At 41.0% G+C, this 21,458-nt stretch overlaps 1 protein-coding gene across 4 annotated transcripts in view; it reads left to right on the top strand.

The window, feature by feature from the left end:
* neo1a (neogenin 1a) overlaps positions 1 to 21,458 on the top strand; it is a 146,812-nt gene that overhangs the window by 84,840 nt on the left and 40,514 nt on the right. For all 4 annotated transcript variants that reach the window (XM_029497560.1, XM_029497561.1, XM_029497563.1 and 1 more), the window contains exons 5-7: positions 4,834 to 4,970; positions 14,889 to 15,043; positions 15,218 to 15,338. In XM_029497560.1, the coding sequence (XP_029353420.1) occupies positions 4,834 to 4,970; positions 14,889 to 15,043; positions 15,218 to 15,338 (413 nt within the window). The remainder of the gene's footprint in view (positions 1 to 4,833; positions 4,971 to 14,888; positions 15,044 to 15,217; positions 15,339 to 21,458) is intronic.

A 21,458-nucleotide genomic window follows, 5' to 3' on the forward strand; every position in this document is an offset into this window, starting at 1 on the left:
TTTTAGGTAGGAATTGAGGAAAAGATGAGTACATTAGCTGCTGGGCATTGGCTTAATCTACAGTTATTCACAGCAGCATGAAAATCCACATGTGCACATATTAGATTTAAGGCTGGCAGCCTGGATCTGGACATTGTCTCATAAGAGCTCACCTGAAAATGTACTATGGCTCTTCACAATATGTTATTTCCTATTTAAAGATTTTACCATTACTGTCCTGTAGTTCTGCAAATGAGACACAGCTTGGGCCATACTGTTATGTGCTGCTGGATTCATTGTAATATGCGTTAACCAGGGCTGTGAACCAGAATTATTTGCCAACTGGTTTGTTCCAAACGGAAACAGTATTATTTCCTGTTTTGCGTTCCACCCAAGGATTGATGTTCCTGAACCGTTTAATAACGTTCCTTGTAAATATAAACAGGTAGGTAGCTTTAGGACTTTTAAATTGACAATTAGTCTACATACTGTAGATATGTAGATATGATTCTGTTCCAGAACATTAAAAAATATAAAGTTTTTGGTTTTGTTTCTGTTCCTGCCAAAATACCAAATGTTTCTGGTTTTCGTTTTCCTTCCATGAACCGGTTCACAGCCCTGGTATTAACCAAATGATTGGTCCATTCTGAGGGTCGATAATTAGAGGTATGCAAGAGTTGTTTTTGTACCAGGACATTGCAGCTCTCTGTTATGAGCCAAGAGAAAACGGCAGTTTTTAAAGTTTTCGAAGTTTTGTTATTTGCTTATTTTTTTCATTCCACTTGCTCCATGGTTTTTCACATTTTCCCTGGGTACCCAACTCATATCTGAACAGATACAGGTAAAGAAAAAAAAAATGTTTGGATACAGGACAAATTATTCCAATCCACTGTCTGGCCTCTGTGGCTCTAACACGAAATCCCACTCCGTTCTGCACACCTTGAACGAGATTCAAAATAATGAAAGTGTAATGAATAAGTTCTGATCAAAAAGATGGAGATTTCAATGTCTATACACTTAAAACTACAACATCTCGAACAGCGCAGTAGTTAGCATTCATGCATGATGGTGGAGGAAAGATGTCTTAAAATGCTGCACAGGTTTGCAAAACAGCAAAAAAAAAAGGTGGGCAGAAAACAAATGTGCCGTGAACAAAGAAAAATAGGAAGAAAGAGAGGCCAGGAAAAGTTTACAGATTGCCACTCTCTCCATTAATAATGAATGCCCCCTTTTTTTGTTTTTGTGACAGTTGTGTTTCCACCTGTCTCCACTTTGTGCTGCAGCAGGCTTGACCCACGCCCATCCACTGTCACAGCGCTGCTGATGTGCCCTGTGGCAGCACACCACACTGCCCACAGTTCCTCAGCTGCGCAGATATCAGATATGTGTCGCTGACCCTGCCATCAGTATGTGTTACGGAAGGCTGAGTCACTGCTTGCACATCCCAAATGTGCTCCCCCCTCCACCCAAATACCTTATCTGCCCAGTGGTTGGCCTTACTTTCAAGCCTTAGTCAGAATAGGGTACAAATTGTGTTCAAGACCTCTGCATGTTGGCAGGACAGGCAGCACCTTTTCTGGACAGGTTTAAGCACAAGGGAGGAGCATGGGCAGGGGCAAGTTGTTGATCTCAAAACATTTTGAAACTAATAAATGGCATTTTAATGTGTTAATAATAATAATAATAATAATGAAATTTAGGCTGGAAAGTTTAACAGAAAATTCTATCTCATATTAGCCATAACAGACAATATGCAAAGCCTTTTGAAGCAGAATTAGTAAAAACACTGTGACACTGAGCCACAAAGGTTTATTAGCGCTCATTCGCTTGGTCCCTGTGACACGTTGACCTGTGGCCTGTAATCTTCTCATTGCTTGGGTTCTGTGTGTATGCATGTGTGCAGCTGCTGTTTTGCTACAAGATAAAATATGGAGCTAACAGTTTACCAGCTCCTTGTTTGTGAATACACATAATGCAATTTTAATTAGTCACATCTCCCTCCAAGGGTCTGCAGCTAATATACAGGAAGTCATATTCTTCAGGCACTATCAGGCACTTCTATCAGGCACCCCCCTCTTTATTTAAATGACCTCAAGAAGTCTCCCTCACAAACTGACTTCCAACCAATTTACTGTCTCCCCACTCTCATGGTCTATAAACAGTAACACAGTCCTTGTTTGCCAGAGCGCTTTATGCTCATTAGTCGAGTAGTCGTCTCGGTAAGAGTAACTGCGGGAAGAAGCTCAACAGCAGAGTCAGCCAAACACTCCAATGTGCACAAGAAGCAATCAATGTGGAGCAAAACAATTTGGTATTTTCTGTGCTGCGATCTGCATTGCTGGAATCCAAAGACAAGACAGCAGCCTTCTTCATGTTCGATTTTTTTTTTTTTTTTTTTTTTTTTCCACATTTAAAACTCGTGAAATTTATGCAGGGTGCCTTTTTTTCATGATAAACGTCTTGCCATCAGAAAAAGTGTATGCTCTTTAATATCCCTTTTTGTCTGACTTGGACTTGGGGTCAAATCATGTATTCTGTCATTCTGAGTGGGTCAGCATGGCTCTCTTTACCTGACTTCAAAGCCCCGCCTCAAGGTCACTTGTATAAAGAGTAGTGTCACGCTGTTCGGATTTGTGAAAAATGTTTGAGCCCTGGTTTGTTGTAATTACAGGTTTGCTGTGAGTAGTGCAGAATGCATATAGTGTTCCAAGAGCAGTGGAAATTGGTGGAGACTTTGTGCCATCTCGAACAAATGCACTTGATCTAGATAATCATTATCATTACAATGTAAGAAGCTCATAATTGAAGTTAGAAAGAAGGATCACATGTTTCCAATGACAGCTATGCATTAGCCTGCCACGTCAGTAGGATGTGGACGTCATTCGCTCAAACTCAGGTTCTTTTGTGAGATTTTTAATAGAGACAATTGCAACCTGAGTGCTGCAGGCCATTTTTGTCGGTGTAACAGAGAGTAAACTGTAACTACATTGAAATCGTGAGGTTGTCAATTTTCCTATATTCCTTTGTCAGGCACTAAATAATTGATCTGCTGTAGCACAGGTGACCTAAGACTGAAATTGTTGAAACTGTTAAAACGATTATGGCCAGTGCTCAGTTTAATAGTCTATTTCATCCTTACAGCACAAGTGAAACAGTGATGTCATTTTGATGACAGCAGGTCGAGTGCCACTTGAATGCTCCACTCCAGAGCAGACAGACAAGCAGATGGTCTCAAAAGGCCCACTACTGCCAAAAAAAATCTGCAGCTAGTCAGGGAGAGAGAAAAAGTAGTTCATGTGTAAGTGCTTGCTAGTCAGCAGTTTGTTTAAAACTGAATCAGGCTGCAGCACAGGGATGTTTCCCTCAGTTCTCTCTACACCTCAGTATGTATCCTCACTCTGTGCAAAAACCATTATGCACTGATCTCGCTCTTCTCAGGTGCATCTCGCATTGCCGCGTGCTCTTTGGATTTTTGTCTTGTTCTGCCGACCCGCTGCTTCTACTTTTCTCCCCGCGTCTCTGCTTTTCTTGGTGAATGCAGAATTTTCTCTTAAAGCTATTGATTTCTGTTCTCTTTCCTTTCCGCCTCCTGCGTACTCCCATGCTTCACCGGTCAGACAATGGTTGTTGAATCAAGCCAGAGCTTGGCCACAGACTGCGCCACCCCCTCCTCCCCGGGTCTGGTGGGGTAAATCAAACTTTGGGCTGTTGAAATGGTGGAGGGTCATTGGTTCAGATAGAAGCTATGCAAATAGCTATTTGGTGATTGAGATGAGGTGTGAATGCTGTAAAATAATATATATGATTGCTCAGTCTCAGAGACTTGTTTGAAAAATGTATATGTTTTTTAAGTGTTACACCCAGGTCATGCTTTTCTGAGAGTTAGTCCAATCCTCTGCCACTCTACGCTGCAGAGTGTCAATTACTATGTATCAATACACATGCTTGAGCACCTGAGTGAATAGTACCTGCAGCTTGTATGAGCAAAGGAAAACACAGTGAATACTGGGAAGATAAAGGAAATGCAGCTTGGGACGTCCTTCCTGACAACAGCAGATGAGGAGAAACACAGGTCCTCAACGTCATAATCATTTCTCCTTGATGTCGTTATTCTTTAGATGCATGTCACTGCAGTTAATTAAGAGCTGATGAAAGAAAATGAAAGCATTTGTTAAGTCATCGTAACAACTGTGGTAATGACATGGTACACGCTACACAGCCCAGCTGCTCCTTCAATGAGACCAGCACTCTAATGTGTACTCAAAGCTGATGCATACTGAATAAAACATTGTGACATCTGTTCTTATACATACATGTAATTTACATTATGATTATTTCTCTTCTTCTAAAAGCACCAAACCCCGCTACAAAAAGAATTCCTCTTCGATATTGGTAATATCAACAGCTCTCCAAATGTCTGAGCCATGACTGCAGATTGTGCTCTTTTAAGGCAGCTGACATGGCTTTTAGTATATTTTATTTATTTAGACAGTCGGTAAGAGGTGATGGAATAAAAGAAGCTGGAGGGTCAACCTCAGGTTAGTAGGGGAACAGGGCGACCCAGAGGTTACAACTTTATTCTGAAGAAGCGGGATGAGAATATGCTTGATGGAAATGGAATGTAATGACTTTAAGTATTAAAGACATTGAGGGTTCAGTTCAGCTCCACCCAGATGTTATTAAAGGAGCAACGGCCTGAGAGGCTACCACGTGCGATGTCGACAGTTTAACATGTAGCAAAGCAGCAATTAAAGGTCATTAGTATTGTTTATATAAAAGCAACAAGAAGAAAATGCATGGTTGTAGTCAGATCTAACCAACTGCCCTTCTACTTTTGTCTCTTTGTGAATGCAGTGAGGGTCGTGTGGAGGTGGTGGGAGGAGGAAGTCTGCAGATCTCCAATCTCACAGAGGAAGATGCCGGCATCTACACCTGCATGGCAGACAATTCCAACACCACCATTGAAGCTCAGGCACAACTCACAGTACAAGGTACCCTCATCAACACGCATCCTCTGCCTTATTGTTCAGTGAGCAGAGGTACAAACTGGGCTTTGTTTGGCAATGTGTGCCGTATGTTATAGGCTGTATCTGTGTGAATGAGTGTCTATCACAGCTACACATCAGCCAGTACACATTAGAGGCTCTATGTTTTTGGACAAAAAAAATTCCAAATCAAGTGACTGTGCAGGCAAAAATAAAAACTCAGAAATGTAAGAAACCAGTGAGGACCAGCTGTTAATATCCGAGAGTGCAGGAGTGCCGAGTCAATCTGGGTTGGAACGCTCACTTATAACAGTCTAAACTTACCTGATTATGTTTATGATTCAGGTTTTTTAGATGCCCTGAGGAGCTATATTCCACGCCTGAAGTAAAGGAGCTGAGTTTGGTTGAAATAATTGAACATGGTGTTTTTGTACATGCTGAGTATGTACAGAAACTCACTGTTGCAGTGATAACATGCAGTTTTATTGGGACTTGCCGCACACACCACCAGAAAGGAACATCAAAAGATGTGTTCTTGGTGAGCAGTGTACTCAGCTCTGTGCGCAGCTCATGCAGCATGTGTTAATATTTGCTATTCCATGTAACTCAACCCCGCACAGGATGAACACAAAGATTTGAGCTTTACATATTGCTGGCAGGAAAAAAGATAGACAAGAACTAGAATCGGATGCTGACAGAGAAGCTGCCAGTAGTTCCCAGACAACTTACTGAGGAGATGTACATGTGAGGGAAACAGCACGCAGGTGTCCAAGTTCATATAATAATCAAAATAATCGCACTTGTTTTTAAATATTAAGTGAATCTTTGACTCAATCACTGTGCTCTTCCATCTATGTCTATAGTCCCATTTTCTGTCATTTGAGTGGCTAGAATTGAAAACAACAAGGGATGGCATGTTGTATGGACTTGTTTTTCATGTATTAGTAGGACATCTCTGTGTAGAAACTAGGCTGCTGATGGTATTTATCACTTTAGAATTCAGCGTTGATGAGCAGATTTGAATTTTATACATTTTGGAAGTTGAGAATTTATTATTACAGTTTCATATGAAAAAGCTGGTAAATCCTTAATGAATGCCGACTAAACTTCACTTTCAGTGAAGTCCAACTTTTACAGTACGATAATTTGTTTCAATCACTGATCTGTAATAAAAACATAAATGAGCTCAGTACTTATGGTGCAGTGTGAAATCGAAAGAAGAACTATTTCAAGCATGCACAACATGACCACTACTAAAAGTCTTCAGGTTCAAAGGATCATGATATTAAGGACTTTAAAGGTAATTAAATGCTTTATATTGTTTATTTTTCATTACCCATTATTCATTATCACTGTGAAACTGTAAATTCAAGTCAAGTCACTTTCCAGCTACTGGTTGAAAGGCATAGGAAATGTTTAGCCCAACCAATGTATCAAAAATGGCATCTTTCTCTTTCACAATAACAAATAAATGTTTCCGGCGATTTTCCAGTCATTTTATATATATATTTAAAATGAGGTAAATGGTTTCAACACTCAGGGTTGTTGAGATGAAGTTCACAAGAGCAGAACAGATGTCCCCTGTGTATTTGTACGCTTTTCCCAGGTGGATCAAGTCAACAGGATTTGGTGTGAAATAACTTCAGAATGGGGGAAACACCCCGAGGCTCATTCACACACACCCACATTGTGCTATGACTCCACACTTCTCTTCCCAAACCCCTTCATGTCTTCATCACCCCTCTACCGACCTTTCATCATTCCCTGTCACTCGCTGTGATTAAAGGAGACAGTAATGGAAAATCGGATCAGGTCACAGGAGGACACCTGACTTCACTTGATTTCAGTCTTCGACTCTATTCACTGAATTCTCTTTGAAACCCTTAATGTTGGCAAACTGACCCCTGCCAGCCTTCCCCCTTCTATTGTTGAAACACACGAGTCATTGTAACACACAAAATAGTTTTAATGAGCTCCCATGCTGTACCCTCACAGGCCTAATTGCATTTCATTCACTGGATTCATGAAGAAATCAGATTGTGACATTGATTTGTTCCCTTGACAACAGAAATGACGCTCAAAAGGTCAATTGATTCCTGCAAGAGGTAGTTAAAGACACTCATACAAATCAATGCATTTTGAATCTATACAAAACATTGGATATGACAGACTCCTTTGAAAACACCTTAAGGTGCCTTTTGCCACAGTAACAAAAGATTTTGGGGTTGTGGTCCGTAGCTCTTCATAAACAATGGGTGAGTTCTGTGTCGGAAAAGGTTGAGAGCCAGCCGGGGATTTGATGTGCTAAAACACTCTTAGGCTTCGCCTGAAGATAGCTTCAGGGTTTGTGATGCAGCTGGCGCTTATTTGTAGAAGGAGAGATGCATGGGGGCCACAACAGGTGTGGGCATAAACACACAAACAAACAGTCATGCATCCAAAATGAGGCCACACCAGGTCAATTATGCACTCGCTCCATACACCTGTATGTGTTCGATCAACAAATGTGTGTATTCACTTGCGCATGAATTTCAGATTCAAATATTATTAGTAATTGGACCTTTATTTTTCATCTGCGATCTTATACTGATTGATGCATATCATTCATCTGTGCCACTGGAACCTATTGTTTGAAATACATGGAGGAGGCACAATGTTGCACTGGAGGACATGAGTCTTGCTAATTTACACTTTATTGCTGTAGTGAATACTCATGGCTGCACCAATCCTAACCCCCAACTATCTACTCCCGTCTGAGTAATGTTTGCAGGGAAGTCTCTCTCAAGGTACCTTCGCAGTGAACTCTACTAATGAGAACCTCATACCAATTACAATTGGAGAGATGTGCACTGCCCTGAGCTCTGGCAGCTCACATTGACCAGTCCAAGGAGCTATTTTCTGCTCCTGCTTGGCTATGTAGTGAATGTTAGTAATTAAGAAAAAGAAAAGTTATAACTTAAGCATAAATTTCATTCCTTTACTTGCTAAGAGTTGTCTCTTCTTTAGTTTCTATTTCAGACACTTCTGAAGTTAGCTGGCTCACCACTTTCTGACACTGTCGCTGAAACATCCAGTTTAGTCTGAAGTGCCAGCCCCGCTCAGACAGTGTACTACATTTCTTTTTGTTGGAAATGCAGCAATGGATAACTAACAGTTGTTAATGTTAATATTGGCTATACAGCAATGGCTAAACTTCCAAATAGTGCCTTCCCCTTCAGTTTGTCTGCAAACCATATATCAGCTGACAAAGCAACTGAACAAACAGTAATATCTCTTTGTGGTGTTTAATAATGTACAACCTCAGAAGATGCTGCCAGGCTGTCAAAAATAAACAGTAAATATCCAAAAGTGCTGTGTTTATCTATAATAAAAAGGCCAGTACCGTAAAAAGGTTAAGAGTCCTTCTTACTGCAGACACAACCATGCTCTGATGTTGTGGTGGAGCTTATCATGGATAAATTCTCCTTTTCCATGTACTTTTGAGGAATGTCAGGCTCTCAACATTTGCATTGCTTGCTGCAACAGTGTTGCTTAGCTCACACAGCCACTCACATCTCCAGCACTGCTGCCGACACAGAAACACTGTTGTGTGCAAATGCACTTTTGTATGATTACTGTATCTGTGTGTTTGTGTGTGTGGGTGGGTGGGTGCACGCGCATGTGGTTTGCTCAGTGTGACTTTGCTGTGACATCTCACCCACTATTAGAGCTGGCAAGAGGAAAAATGGAGACGGAGGAGACAGCAGCTTTTGATTATGGTCTTGCATGGCTGGGCCTGGGGCCCCACCCAGACCTGAGGGGTGTGTGTTTGTGTGTGTGTGTGTTTGCAGGACAGAAATAGTTTCTCCACAAACATATATGTTACCAGTTTTACAGGGCTCCAAGTTAGTGGCCCCCAAGTTTTGTTTCTTATGGACGGAAGACTCCAGATTTAAAATCACACACAGCAGGAGGATTTTACCTTGTTATCAAAAATGGCCAGAAATAGAAACATACAAAATTCGTACTTACACAAAATTGTATCACACATCTACATCCTTTGGTAAGCAAACAATTCATCTGGCTAAACAAAACAAAACAAACACAAGTGTAGCTTATGAAAGTCAAAACATGTACGATATCAATTAACATATCAGTGGAAAATGCTGAAGGTTTTTTTTTTTTTTTTTTCCTCCTTTTCCTTTCATTTCCTTTCCCGAAACTGTGCTGAAAGTATTTTTTCCAGCTAGCGACAGGAATAGTTTGCCCTAAGTGACACATGGAAGAATTGTTGTTTTTTTTTTAAAAGATCTGCTGGATATTTTAGTCTGTTTTTACTTCAGCGTACCATCTTCCTGCCCAGCCTCCAGTGTGACAGTCTGCTGAAAAAACAAAGAACTTTCCATTTAGATTTTAAAACAGCATTTTTCCGATAAGGATTTGACACCAACTGGCACACACACCTTTTCCTTTTTTCCAGAGGGGGTTTATCTAAGCCACAGGGGAAAGTGGTGGGCCGACCTGTCTCTGTCTGACTCCTGTCTACGCCTTCCCTATTCATCTGTCGGAAATAAACAGCGTGCTATTTATTTCGGATAGAGCTGCGTCTGCATGACACCAGGGACATGTGACAGCTGTGTGTGTCTGGGTTTTGTTCAGCCAGAGACACTGTGAGTGTGGCCTGTCTTGCCTCTTCTGCTGTGGGGGAGCCAGTTCAGCTTGGCCCACCTCAACAGGGGGTGGCAAGAGCTTCTCCGAGGCATCACTCAGCCTATCCAGCTGTAAAATTGAGATTCCCACTTCTCTGATCCTCAGAGGGGAGGATATGTGCAAACACACGGTGCGCCATCCAGTACTGCATTAGTAGTTGTGTTACGCCACAGGAAGTTTAGATTCCTGCAGGTTTTTGACTTGACCTATTTGGTATTAACACCTTTCCGGTTTAGATCTTGAGGAACACACATTCATACATCCATCAATATCCATAGCCTTTAAGCAAGAAAGGGGTTCACTTATTTTTATTTACAACAACTGGTGTCTACAAATCTTAACTGTATCGAATTTGCTAAATAAACCAATCTGTCTGAGGTTAACCCACCAATACCAATATTATCTGCTCAAATCTTTAACTCTTAAAAAAGTAATAAAGTTCTCTTTTGAAGGGGGGTGGAATCTTGCGTAGTTTATAATGGTTCAATGTAAAGAGACAGGAAATGGTACAGAAGGGGAGTTACATAAATGAAAGGGATCGACCTCAGATGGGAATTGAACCAGGGGCTCACCCACGAGAAGAAAATAAAAAGGAAACGTGACAATAATTCATTTTAAAGTGGTATATACAATATACATCACAAGTGATTGACAAATTTAGTTGAGCTCTTCCAGTCAGAAGTAGCAACATATGTTACAGAGTTGGTCTTGTTCTAAAAGAAGGAGCCGCAGAGGAGAAGCTCCTTGAATTCTTCCAAATGCAGTAACCAAACCATCAAACCCGCTTTGTTTCAGAGTTTCACGGACAATCTCAGGCTTCTGTTTCCACTTAATTCCAGTAATTTTAGAACCATCAGAGGGAGTCCACAAAAACATGCAAGGATTGATCTCCCTCCCTGCAACTCTGTCTATAGCAGGACGTTATTCCCTGCTTGATAACTTGTGAAGCAGGCACAGAGCGTCTTTGTTTGTTTTGGCCAGGATTAAGAGTAAAGCTGTTATCTTTGCAAACGCAGGATGGGTAATTAGTGTAGTCCGAGCTCCACTTGCCCTCAGAGTAAACCCTGACTGCCCAAGAGCTATTGTTTAACTTCGTGAAGATTAGTGGACTCTGTCCAAGCTTGCAAAATGCTAACATGTCTTTCATATTTTGATCCTTGTGCTTCAACAATCTTATGTCAGACCTGAATAGCTGACTGTTGCTGTACTAGGCTGTTTGTTTTGCCCACTGCATTTCATCAAAGATATTCTGAGTGCTTTCTGAAGGTTTTTGATTTTTGATTTCACCACTGCTTTCCATTTCTAGTAGATGGAGGATGGCCTTTTCCCCCTTCACCATGTCTCTATTCAGTACACTCCTTCCTGGCAGTGGAGCTCTAAGTAAAATAATCTCCCCAAGATCTCTTTAGGAATCCTGTGAGGTTTTGTTTTAAAAAGCCCACAGTGAGATGCACACATGACCTTTTTGTGGCCCTCTTTTAAACAGTTCACTGGAGTCAGTGTAAATCTGCATTAAGGCTCCTTTACTTACCCTCAGGCTAAAGAGTAAAACCAGCTCCACAGAACTGGTAGTGGGGTTCTTTGAGGTGTTCTCCCTCCTTTGTGTTTGCCTGATGCTTTCCCTTTATGTCCTCTGTATATCTGCACATCCTCTGTTTCTTTTAGTCTGGATTGCTATTTCATTAGAGAGCTGGATTCATGTTCAAAAACAAGTCAGCCGATTTAGAGGCACTCCAGCTGGTGGAGGTGAGCCTCTGTGTGCCTGTGAACTGTAGCCTATAAGAAAACATGCGCCAGGCTTCTTGTGACATCATCCATATGTTTATGAAAGGACATATTTAATGCTGGGTCCTTTTTGCTTACTGGATCCAGAAAATCCTAATTTGCGTGACAGCTGAAGCCAAGTATTAAAGCAGCGAAAGCATTACAGAGCGTGATGGACTTGGGCACCTGCCAATCAGACAAATGCAGCCCAAACATACCCTCTTGATGGGAGTATGTGGAATTTCCATTTAGCGTTTTGCAGCAAAGAATTTCCAGTTATTTGTCAATCCTTTTTTTTATCGCCCCCCCGCCCCTTCAAGTCAGCAAAAATGTAAATATCTGTTGATCAAAATGTTGCTTTCTTGCACTGCTGCAGGCCAAAAACACTTTAAAACTGAGATATCCTGGTAATGATGCATTTGTTTTTCAAACGGAAGTTGGAAGGATGAAGAAGGATGTTTTCATTGTGACAGTTTGGGTTCTTACTAGACTCTTCCTCTCATGCAGCGAAATTCAGCCACAGCGGTCTCCTTTTTCTCCCAGTGTGCAATAAGTTCATATGTTGGAATAGATAACACACACGAGACACTGTTGATGCTTGCGAGTAGCACTTTCAAAGCAGGGTTGCTTTAGTTCTGATAAACATTTTCCACTACTCAAACTTTGACCTTTAGCCCCCTGTTTCAAAAAAACCTTCTCTGCATCCTTTTCCAAACCCTGAGAAAGGAGGGGGTTGCTGGAGATGGGGAGATAGACAGGTAGTTATAGGAAGATTAAAAGTCAGAGGAAAATGGGAGTCTGAGTGAGAGAGTGAAAAAGAGAGGGAGAGAGAGAGATAGATAAAGAGAGCCCCAGGGGTACCAGTCACCATCAAAACCTGTCAAAAGCAAACATCGCTCAGGGGCTCTACACACACGCACGCACACACGCACACACACTCACACACTCACAAACATGTACAGGCAAATATACAGATACCGTAAGATACAAATCAGAACAGCCAAAAGATATTACAATGTGATGCAGAATGCAATGCAAAGTCTGTGTGTGCCCAGATTGAGATAGCACGGACTTATAGAAACGTATGTTTGCATACATAAGCGGGCACTGTCACATTCACACACAAACACACACACACCAACATGTGTGATGCAAAGAAAATCCACTGAAACGCATATTGCCAGCAGGGAAGGAAGCTAATATATTCATGTACGGCATATAACAGTAGCAGTAATGGAAGGAAACAAGTATCTGAACACGTTTCAAAATTATTTGTAATCACACATGGCTTAGCAAGTCATGCACACATGCGCACACATGGCACTGACACACCAATGTAAACCTAAGAACCTACCTGCCTGTGCTACACAGCTACCACAGGAAAATATCCAAGGGACACCACATTAATCACAGCACACACATCCCACTGCAGGGAACACAAGTACTCAAACATAGAGACGCATGTACCGATACACTTAGACACGAACATCAGGATAAACACACGCACACAAAAACCCAGAGCGGGATTAGAGCTCTTTTGACAATAATTCAGTGATCCAGTCGGCAAGCACTGTAGATTTTATTACTATATATATATATATATTTTTTTTTTTTTTTTTTTTTTTTTTTTTTTTTTGCATCAAATCTAACATGAAACTCTATCCAGGTATTTGTTGATAATTGGTGAACCCAAGAGAATTTTATTTGCTGCATGACATGAATTTGTCATCTGAGGCCTCATATATATCAATTGGTGAGTCGAAATTTCTTTTAGGCATAAATGTGAGTGTGTATGCGTTTGTCTCTGTATGTCAACTCTGTGATGTACCCAGTTCATCCCCAGTGCCAGCTGGGATTGGTTCAAGTAAGTAAGCAGTATTGATAGCAGATGGCAATCAAAACTGCTGCTGCTGTGTGTTCAGGTTTTGTTTGATGATAGCATTCATCAGGAGCATTCATCAAATGCTGTCAAATCAGATTATAGCAAAATAATTTCATATTCTTTACATGATTATCAAATAGAAGAAGTGAACTTTTCTTTTCTTTTATAAACCAACTAAACATGGCTTACATTTCTATTTATATTTTGCAATTCAAACTGTTACTGTTAAAGTAAAAAAATGTTTGTGGCTTAGAGACAGCACAGTGACACTGCTGTTGTATCCTCATCTATTTGTGTGTGACTTCTTTTGATTTCCCCTCTGTCTCCCTGCGTTAAATGAACATGCTCTGTGTTGGATATGAAAGGAACAAACAGATGGACAAAGTGCATTTCAAGGTCAGGAAAATACTGAGACCAGTGTGCCCCGTATCTGCACTGATTCCTGGTCTAATTAGGTAATTATTGTTTGAGAAATCTTTTTTCTTTTAACAAGATTTAATCAGAAATGTCCAGAAATTGGTAGTTGGGTTAATTATCATGCTTATTTCGCCAACATATCCCAAATGGAGGAAGATTAATCTGTGAACTAGAAATGTCATGTTAAAATAAATTAGCCACAGCTACATCAGACACGTGAGGAGGACTTGACCTCACGACTTGTTAGTGCTGAATCCTCTCGCTGCTACTAATATCCAATCAGCTCATTTGAATAGGCACAAAATAGATGCTAATAATCAGCTATCATGGAGCTCAGGAGAGTGATGCTGAGGCCTGACACCCAGCGACACGCTAACAATACAGTCATTTAAACTGTGGTCAGCGAGGTCGCTGCTTATCAGAGAAAACACAGAGGCAGCAAAGAAACACCCACACACTGTACACTGTACGCACACACAATCTCCCTCACTGTCCCTGCCTCACCTCACAACATTTACAGTCCAATTATAGAGAGAGGATGAGGCCTGGGCCTCGTGCTCTCGGTGACCTTGTTCCTGGACAGATTGATGAGGTGCTGTATCACCCCAGCAGATCAAATAACTCCTTTCTGGCCCTCATTACCAGAATGAGGAGAGATCTGCAACTACTTGGCTTTGCTAGTGTAGCATGCTATTGCACAGCACTGACAAAAATACAATGGCTGTTACTTTTGCGCCCTTTCCACAGGTTTTCGGACTTTTTTTCTTCTGAAATATTCAATCCAATTTCCATCCAAATAGGTGAGAGTTGTGAGAAGGGTGGTTGTTGGACGATACTGTTTGTTGTTCTTCTTTCCATCCTCTTTTAACTGGTAATTTGGCAGTTGAGGAGGAGATGGCTAATCATTTGGTCTTGGTTATTTCCTGGTAGAGACCAGAAAGCTGGTTTTTGATGTGCCTGGCTAGTTCTGACAAACAATTTACTGAAGGTCTTGAGGAATAGATGACTCCCACACTGTTTTCTTTTTCCTCTCACCTCCTCCTTGGTCCTTTGCTTTACCTGTAACATCACTTTTCCCCAACTCTGACAATAACCTAAACTAAATGTCATTTAGTTTAGTTTTTTTGCTTTGAACTCCCTAACTCCTTGCTGTCATCTGTTCTCATCCACAGTTCCTCCCCAGTTTGTCAAGCGCCCAGCCAACATTTATGCCCACGAGTCCATGGATATCATTTTTGAATGTGAGGTCTCAGGAACACCAGCTCCCACTGTCAAATGGGTCAAGAATGGAGACGCAGTCATACCCAGTGACTACTTCAAAATAATTGTAAGTTTTCTTTGGCATTGAAGGGTTAAAGACATTGTACGAGCTGCAATATTTGCCTGATTTTGCTTCATCACACTATCATAATGGAGACTTTAAAATTAGTAAATGATGCTGGTTGTAATATTATTAACTTCAGCTTTTCCTTATTCTATTTTTCTCATTCCTGTTCTGTAGAAGGAGCACAACCTGCAGGTTCTGGGTCTAGTCAAATCAGATGAGGGCTTTTACCAGTGCCTTGCGGAAAATGATGCTGGCAACATCCAATCCAGCGCCCAGCTCATCATCTTGGATCACGGTACGCCACTCACCACAACCTCCTAACAGTGTGTGAATCAGACATCTTACCTAACTAGATAAAATCGTCTTTTTTCACGTGAGATAATGCTGCAGTGATTAGATAATCAATGTCAGCGTCAACTCAGAAATGAACCATATCAAATTAGTTTTGTTCAGGCAGATAAACACGTTCACATTTGAATATCATCCACAAACATGACACAGCGGCCACAACTCTTACACATTCCAGTCACAAGAGCGGGAGTTCTGAAAAACAAAGTAATAAAATAATGATTGTTTTGTCTGTGTTAAAAACAAATTGCTGAAATGTTACAACAATCTGTCTCTGATATCTGCTTTTGCCTTGTCAGAAAATGTAGGCAAGACGATAACATGCAAAAATACTCTCAACAAAGGCCTGTAATACTCGACACTGCTGTGTGAAGTAGGGGCTCCTGTGCTCTCTGTTTTATTTGTAAACAGTAAGATGGATATTAGAGGCTGTGCACATCTGTGACGGTGTGAGGTGTGAATGTGTAGTGAGCAGTCCCCACTGGGATTGTGTTACACCAGAGATGACTCAGAGGGAACAGAAGTATATCTGGGCCAAGTGATGCTTGTTTACACTCCATTCCACATGTAGAGTGGAAATATTACAGGGACTTAAGGTTGGCTGACAGTGATAGCACTTTTATGCAGTTTCTTTAGTCATGCCAACGTCTCAGCGCCTCTCAGCGGGGAGCCCCACCTAAACAAGAGTCCAGATGCTGATGATGTGAGAACATCTGGGTAGCTGCAGCGTCATCTCTCCTGCAAAGCGATTCCTTTTAAAGGCAAAAGTGGGGTCTGAATGTTAATTGTGGAGCACTGATTGGTGAAAACAACAAAGGCAAACACTGAGCCTATTTTTTCACAGGCACCCAAAACTAACTGCCTTAAAATAGAAGCAAATGTGAAAATCTTGAGGTAAATTAACTTCACTGCCTCTACATTGCCTCTACATCTGACCATTGGAGAAATTGTAATATATCTTTACATTTGAAATCATTTCTAGGGTCATAGTAATAATAATTTAAACTATGGATAAGTTTAAAAAACAAAATACACAAATCAAGAAAGCAACAAAAGCAAAAACTGCAATTTTACTGGAGAGAATAAGTAAAATAGCAAGGTGGAAAATGAAGGAATAATAAAACTGCATGGGAAATGAAGGCTAAATCTGATTTCTTTATGTCTTATATTAAAATTACAATCCCTCCTTCAGTGTTGACTCAGGCTCTTCCTTTGCTGAGGAAGATGGTGAAATTTAATCAAGCGTCAACTCCCCTCACTTGAAGCAGGTGGCTAATGGATTAACGTCGCAGTGTCCAACTGGTAGCCCCCCAGCTGTGTCATCCCCTCTGACTGGAGGATGTTAAGTCAGAAATAATGATGACCTGCAGCTCATTGTGTATTTGTGTTTGACACCATTGATGAGGGTTTCGCCACGTTACTTGGCCCCCGAGTCTTTTTTCTTCTTTTCTTCATGTGTGTGAGTTGAAGATAAATGGGATGAATTACTCAGACAGCTGCCCTTGCACATGGAGTTTGCCCTAAGCGGGGCTTTGAAGAAATTAATCTCTTTTTAATCCATAAATATCACACAGTATATTTTTCTTTCTTACTTTTATGAATGTGAACGTCTGTCTTGGTCCCCGTAATACTGACCTAAACGCACTTACTAGCAGAAAGTTGTCCATTTTCCTGTTTATTCATCTTTATTTATTTATTTGTTTATTTATTTTTAAATAAAGTTTCCAATCTGAGTAACAGATGGTGGATCAAAAAAAAAAAAAACCAAAAACAAAACAAACAGCCCAAAGTTGCAGTAAACCTGTTTATTCCTCCTCTACATTATTAATGTTTTATAGCTATATTGACACGTCCACTCCAACACTTTCCACGAATCCTTGCTTCACTGTGTCAAAGTAATTTCCCTTCTCAAAGGTGCAATTTGTGAATAGGAATTGTGAATCAATGAAATCAGCTATGGCTATTTGGGCTGTGTGGCTACGGCTCTTTGAGGTTGGAAAGAATCTCTTTGAGGTCAAATAGAGTTGTATCCATCTGCTTAGAGCCTCTGTTCTTCTCCCTTTCTTCCTGTGGTGCTGTGTATGGACATATAACAACTCTAACACCATCTGCCATTGTTCTCACCACGTCCGCACACTTTCTTTCAGACACCTGCTCTCTGTGATAATCAAACACACTGAGCTTTGTGTTAATTGTGCCGACCTAAATATTCCCCCTCTGTGCCCACCTCCCCCCACCCCCACAGCTGGGCATCTTTGTCCAGTTCACAAACAGTCCTCCTGCTCCTTGCTCCACCCATGAATTTCAGCTCAGTCAGGTGTCCAGCATACACCTGCCACACTCAAATCATCCTGAAACGGGGCCAGGAAAACACATTGTCCTGCCTGTCGGCTGCCTTTCAGTCAGGGACGATAAGCCAGGGACTTGCCACAGGGATGAAGTTGTCTTCACCCTACGGGGAAATCGATGGGGGTGAGCTGCTTCACAACACCCAGTGGCTCCCGTGCCTAATATTCATTAGTGGTCATAATCTTTGCATCCTGATGCTGCCAGCTGCTGTTAAATGAGGCTCCTCTGACAATTCCCGCTTGTAGATTTGGATCACAGAAGGATCAGCTGTTAGCATGTGCATAGTATTTATTTTCCGTGGTTGGCTCTGTGCATCCATATTGCCTCGCTTTGAACACTCGTAGTTGCCAGTAGGTCATTGCACCTCCTGTAAACAACTGTGAAGAAGACAAACAGCTTCACCTTTTGGTTCATCAACATTTATCTTTATTCAAGAATTGAGCTGAGAAGTTGAGAAGTTTTGGGGGGAGTGGAGGTCAAAAGTAGGACCTCAAATTGCAATCTCATGCAATTTTCTTGGACATTCCACAGTCATGTGCAAAATGGGTCAACTAGTTGCAAACAGATGTGGGTGCGCAAAAGTGGACCTTAGTGGAATCTAATTATGCAGTGCAATGCAGGCTGAGCAAGTGCCTCTTAATGTTCCTTGTAAAGCTACCAGACTCAGACTTGTTGTCTGACTTGTTGACGTTTGCGTAGTCATAGTTTCTGCTGTAGTAAGTCATTGCGTGTTGTCAGAGAAGGAAAGCAGAACTAAATTAGCTTTGACTTCTCCTGACATGAAAGTCAACCAGATTTTCACCAGTGATGAGCTACTCTACGTGTATGTGACAGTGATAGAACAATGGAAATCAATAAAACGACCTCTCTAATCAGGGAATCGTTAACATGTTTGGGTCAACATTTGCCGAAGTTTTGTCACATTTCCAGTAGACTAACCCCGTCGATCCCCACTAAAGTAAAATAAAATCAATAACGGCTGTCATGGTGAGTCCCTGCCAGCACCTTTCATTTGTGCCATCCACACGTGCACCACATTGTCAGACTGATGATGAGGGAAGCTGGCCAGCTGGGGATGGTGTCCTGCATAAGGACATTTTTTTTGTCTCGTGCAACCTTTAAACATTGCACAGCAAATGTTTTGCACCATTTCCAGGCACATGATTATGTGAACTGTTTATGCGTGAAATGATAGGTGGCAATTACAGCTTAGAGAGGAAACGGGTCACATTTTCCAACTTTGAAGTTGTACACGCCTAGACAAAGCACTTGTTTATATGACTGTCATCTTCCCATATACTCTACAAAGACTGAGGCTGCGTTTGAAGTTTGGGACACTTATCATGTTTTAGAATTGGACAGATTAAAAATATTTATTATTTACATTTCAGACACATAAATTCATTCACAAGAAGAAAGAAAAGGCACTCCAGTGTTTTAAGTGTTTTATATTTTCATTAATTTAATCAAAAATCTCTCTTTGGGAATTATTCTAGTTGCTTACTTGTCAAAAATGGCAAGTTTAAGATTCAAGCATCTAAAAGTTTGATACAGAAAATGCAGACATATCTGCATTAAACGCAGGGAAGTAAAGGAGAAGTAAATGCACTCTGCTGTCTTTTTTTTTTTGTGTGTGTATGCATAAATTTTGAGAAATGCACTCCTATTTGCATGTGAATGCTTTTATTCCTTCCGTATACTGTGATGGTAATACAATATGAAAATACTCATCTGAATTTTCCAGTCCCTCCACGTCTCCTCTCCACTCCCACCTCTCGTATGAATAATGCTTCAACATTTTGCCTCCTAGTGCCCAAGCCAAGTACTTCACTAGAAGGCCTCAAAGCTTGTTCGGGCTTGTTTGAGTGTACAAGCTCTGAGCGCTCATACTGCTTTTGCCTCGGCTGTTCTGAGTATATTTCCTTGTCATGAATGAAAGGGAGACATTTCAATAAATAATTAGCCAAAAATCATTAGGTGCTTGATGAAACATGGCTGCTGGGATTTTAGCTCCTTCCGCCAGCAGGGATGGCCTAGCTGATTTTCAGGTTATTTCATGACATCAGATGTAGGATGCAGTGTTTCTAATGCAAATGGTCTTATTCAAGCTTTAGTAAAATTCAAAGCCTACACAGACAAGCAGTCGTCTTTAATCCCGCCTTCTCTTTCATCTTTCTCCTTTTCTTTTTACCGCTTTCCCACATTCGCCTAACCCTTCATCTCCCCTCTTTTTCAGCCATACTGCCATTAGTTTCCCCCCCCCCAGACCCGTGGCAGTTAACAGACAAGGGCTGTCCTCTCATCCCATCAGAGACACCAAACCCCCACTGTGAGATTGAGATGCCTCATTTGCCAATTCCTTCGTCTCTCTGTGTATTTATGAATGCAGGGGTGATGAGCTGACGTGTGCTCTCTCCAATGCTGTAGGAATAAGGTGATGGGGCAGAGTCGGAATATATGCAGCGTTTCTTGCATACCGTAACTTCATTAATAAATCGGGCCGGAGCACCAAAACATCTCTTCTGCATTTGTAGGTGGCTGCTATAGAAACTGGAAGACACAGTGCCTCAGAAAGGTTACAGAAGTTCAGAAGAGGGAATGTCCTTTTTTAAATATGTAGTTAACTTGCAACATTTGAAACCATGTGAGTGTTGTAAATTCGCTACACTTAGATAAATCTTGTCTGGGATTACTTGACTTCTGTAACCTTTCTAAGACATTTACAACCCTTGAAACCGAGTAATGGGCAGCGCAGTTGTTAGCATTGATGGCTCACAGCAACAAGGTCCTCCTGGCTGTCTGAGGCCTTTCTGCACAGAGAAGGAAGGTTGTTGTGGTATATGGGGTATCTCCGGTTACTTCCTACCGCAATACAAAGACATGCACATTAGGTTACTTGGCAACTCTATATTGCCTTTAGGTGTGAATGTCTGAGACCTGACAGCCTGTTTAGGGCTGAACTCAGACACTTTCAGTGTCGGCTGGGATCAGCTCCGGCCCCCCATGATCCTTTGGTAGAGCTTTCTGTGCTGTGGTACTTACTAGATTTATAACAAATTAGAGAAACTGAATCGAGATGTATTTCTAGCTCAGCTTCAATTGACATTAATACTAAACAATAAAGATCCACAAAAAAAAAGAACCCACCGCCTCCCCAAAAAAACCACACACACGCACAAAAAAAAACAAACAAAAAAAAAAACAACAACAACAACAAAAAAAAAACCCATAGCCAAAAACTCCTGCTGTTGAAGTTACATTTTAGTGGCTTGAAATATTAACCTGCAAGAAAACTACTGGCAAGGAACCAAAGCCATTTGAATCTGCTGACTCTACACTGAATACAAATTGGCCAATGGAAGCTGATATGGACAGACCAGGTTGCCAGAAGCAATTCTGCCCACACTGTGAACAACAAAAAGCAACAAATGATCCAATTTCTTCTGCCTTATGTTCAAAATATCATACTTTGCCTTCACAGCAGATTGCTGTAACCTATTTGTAACATGAACAAACATTTAAATCTTGAAACTGTGCAAGACGGCAATTATGTTCATATAGACTATTGATACAGCAGAGAGATGAGAATACAGCTGAGATACATTCACATACGTACGATTAAACAGCAAAGGAACTGAGTGCCAAGTCGAATTAAAACAGAGTAGTATTAAGCATAGATTATTATTATTATTTATTTGTTTTTATTTTTTTAAAAAAG

The sequence above is a fragment of the Echeneis naucrates genome, chromosome 3, assembly GCF_900963305.1.
Source record: "Echeneis naucrates chromosome 3, fEcheNa1.1, whole genome shotgun sequence".
In the NCBI taxonomy this organism is placed as follows: Eukaryota; Metazoa; Chordata; class Actinopteri; order Carangiformes; family Echeneidae; genus Echeneis; species Echeneis naucrates.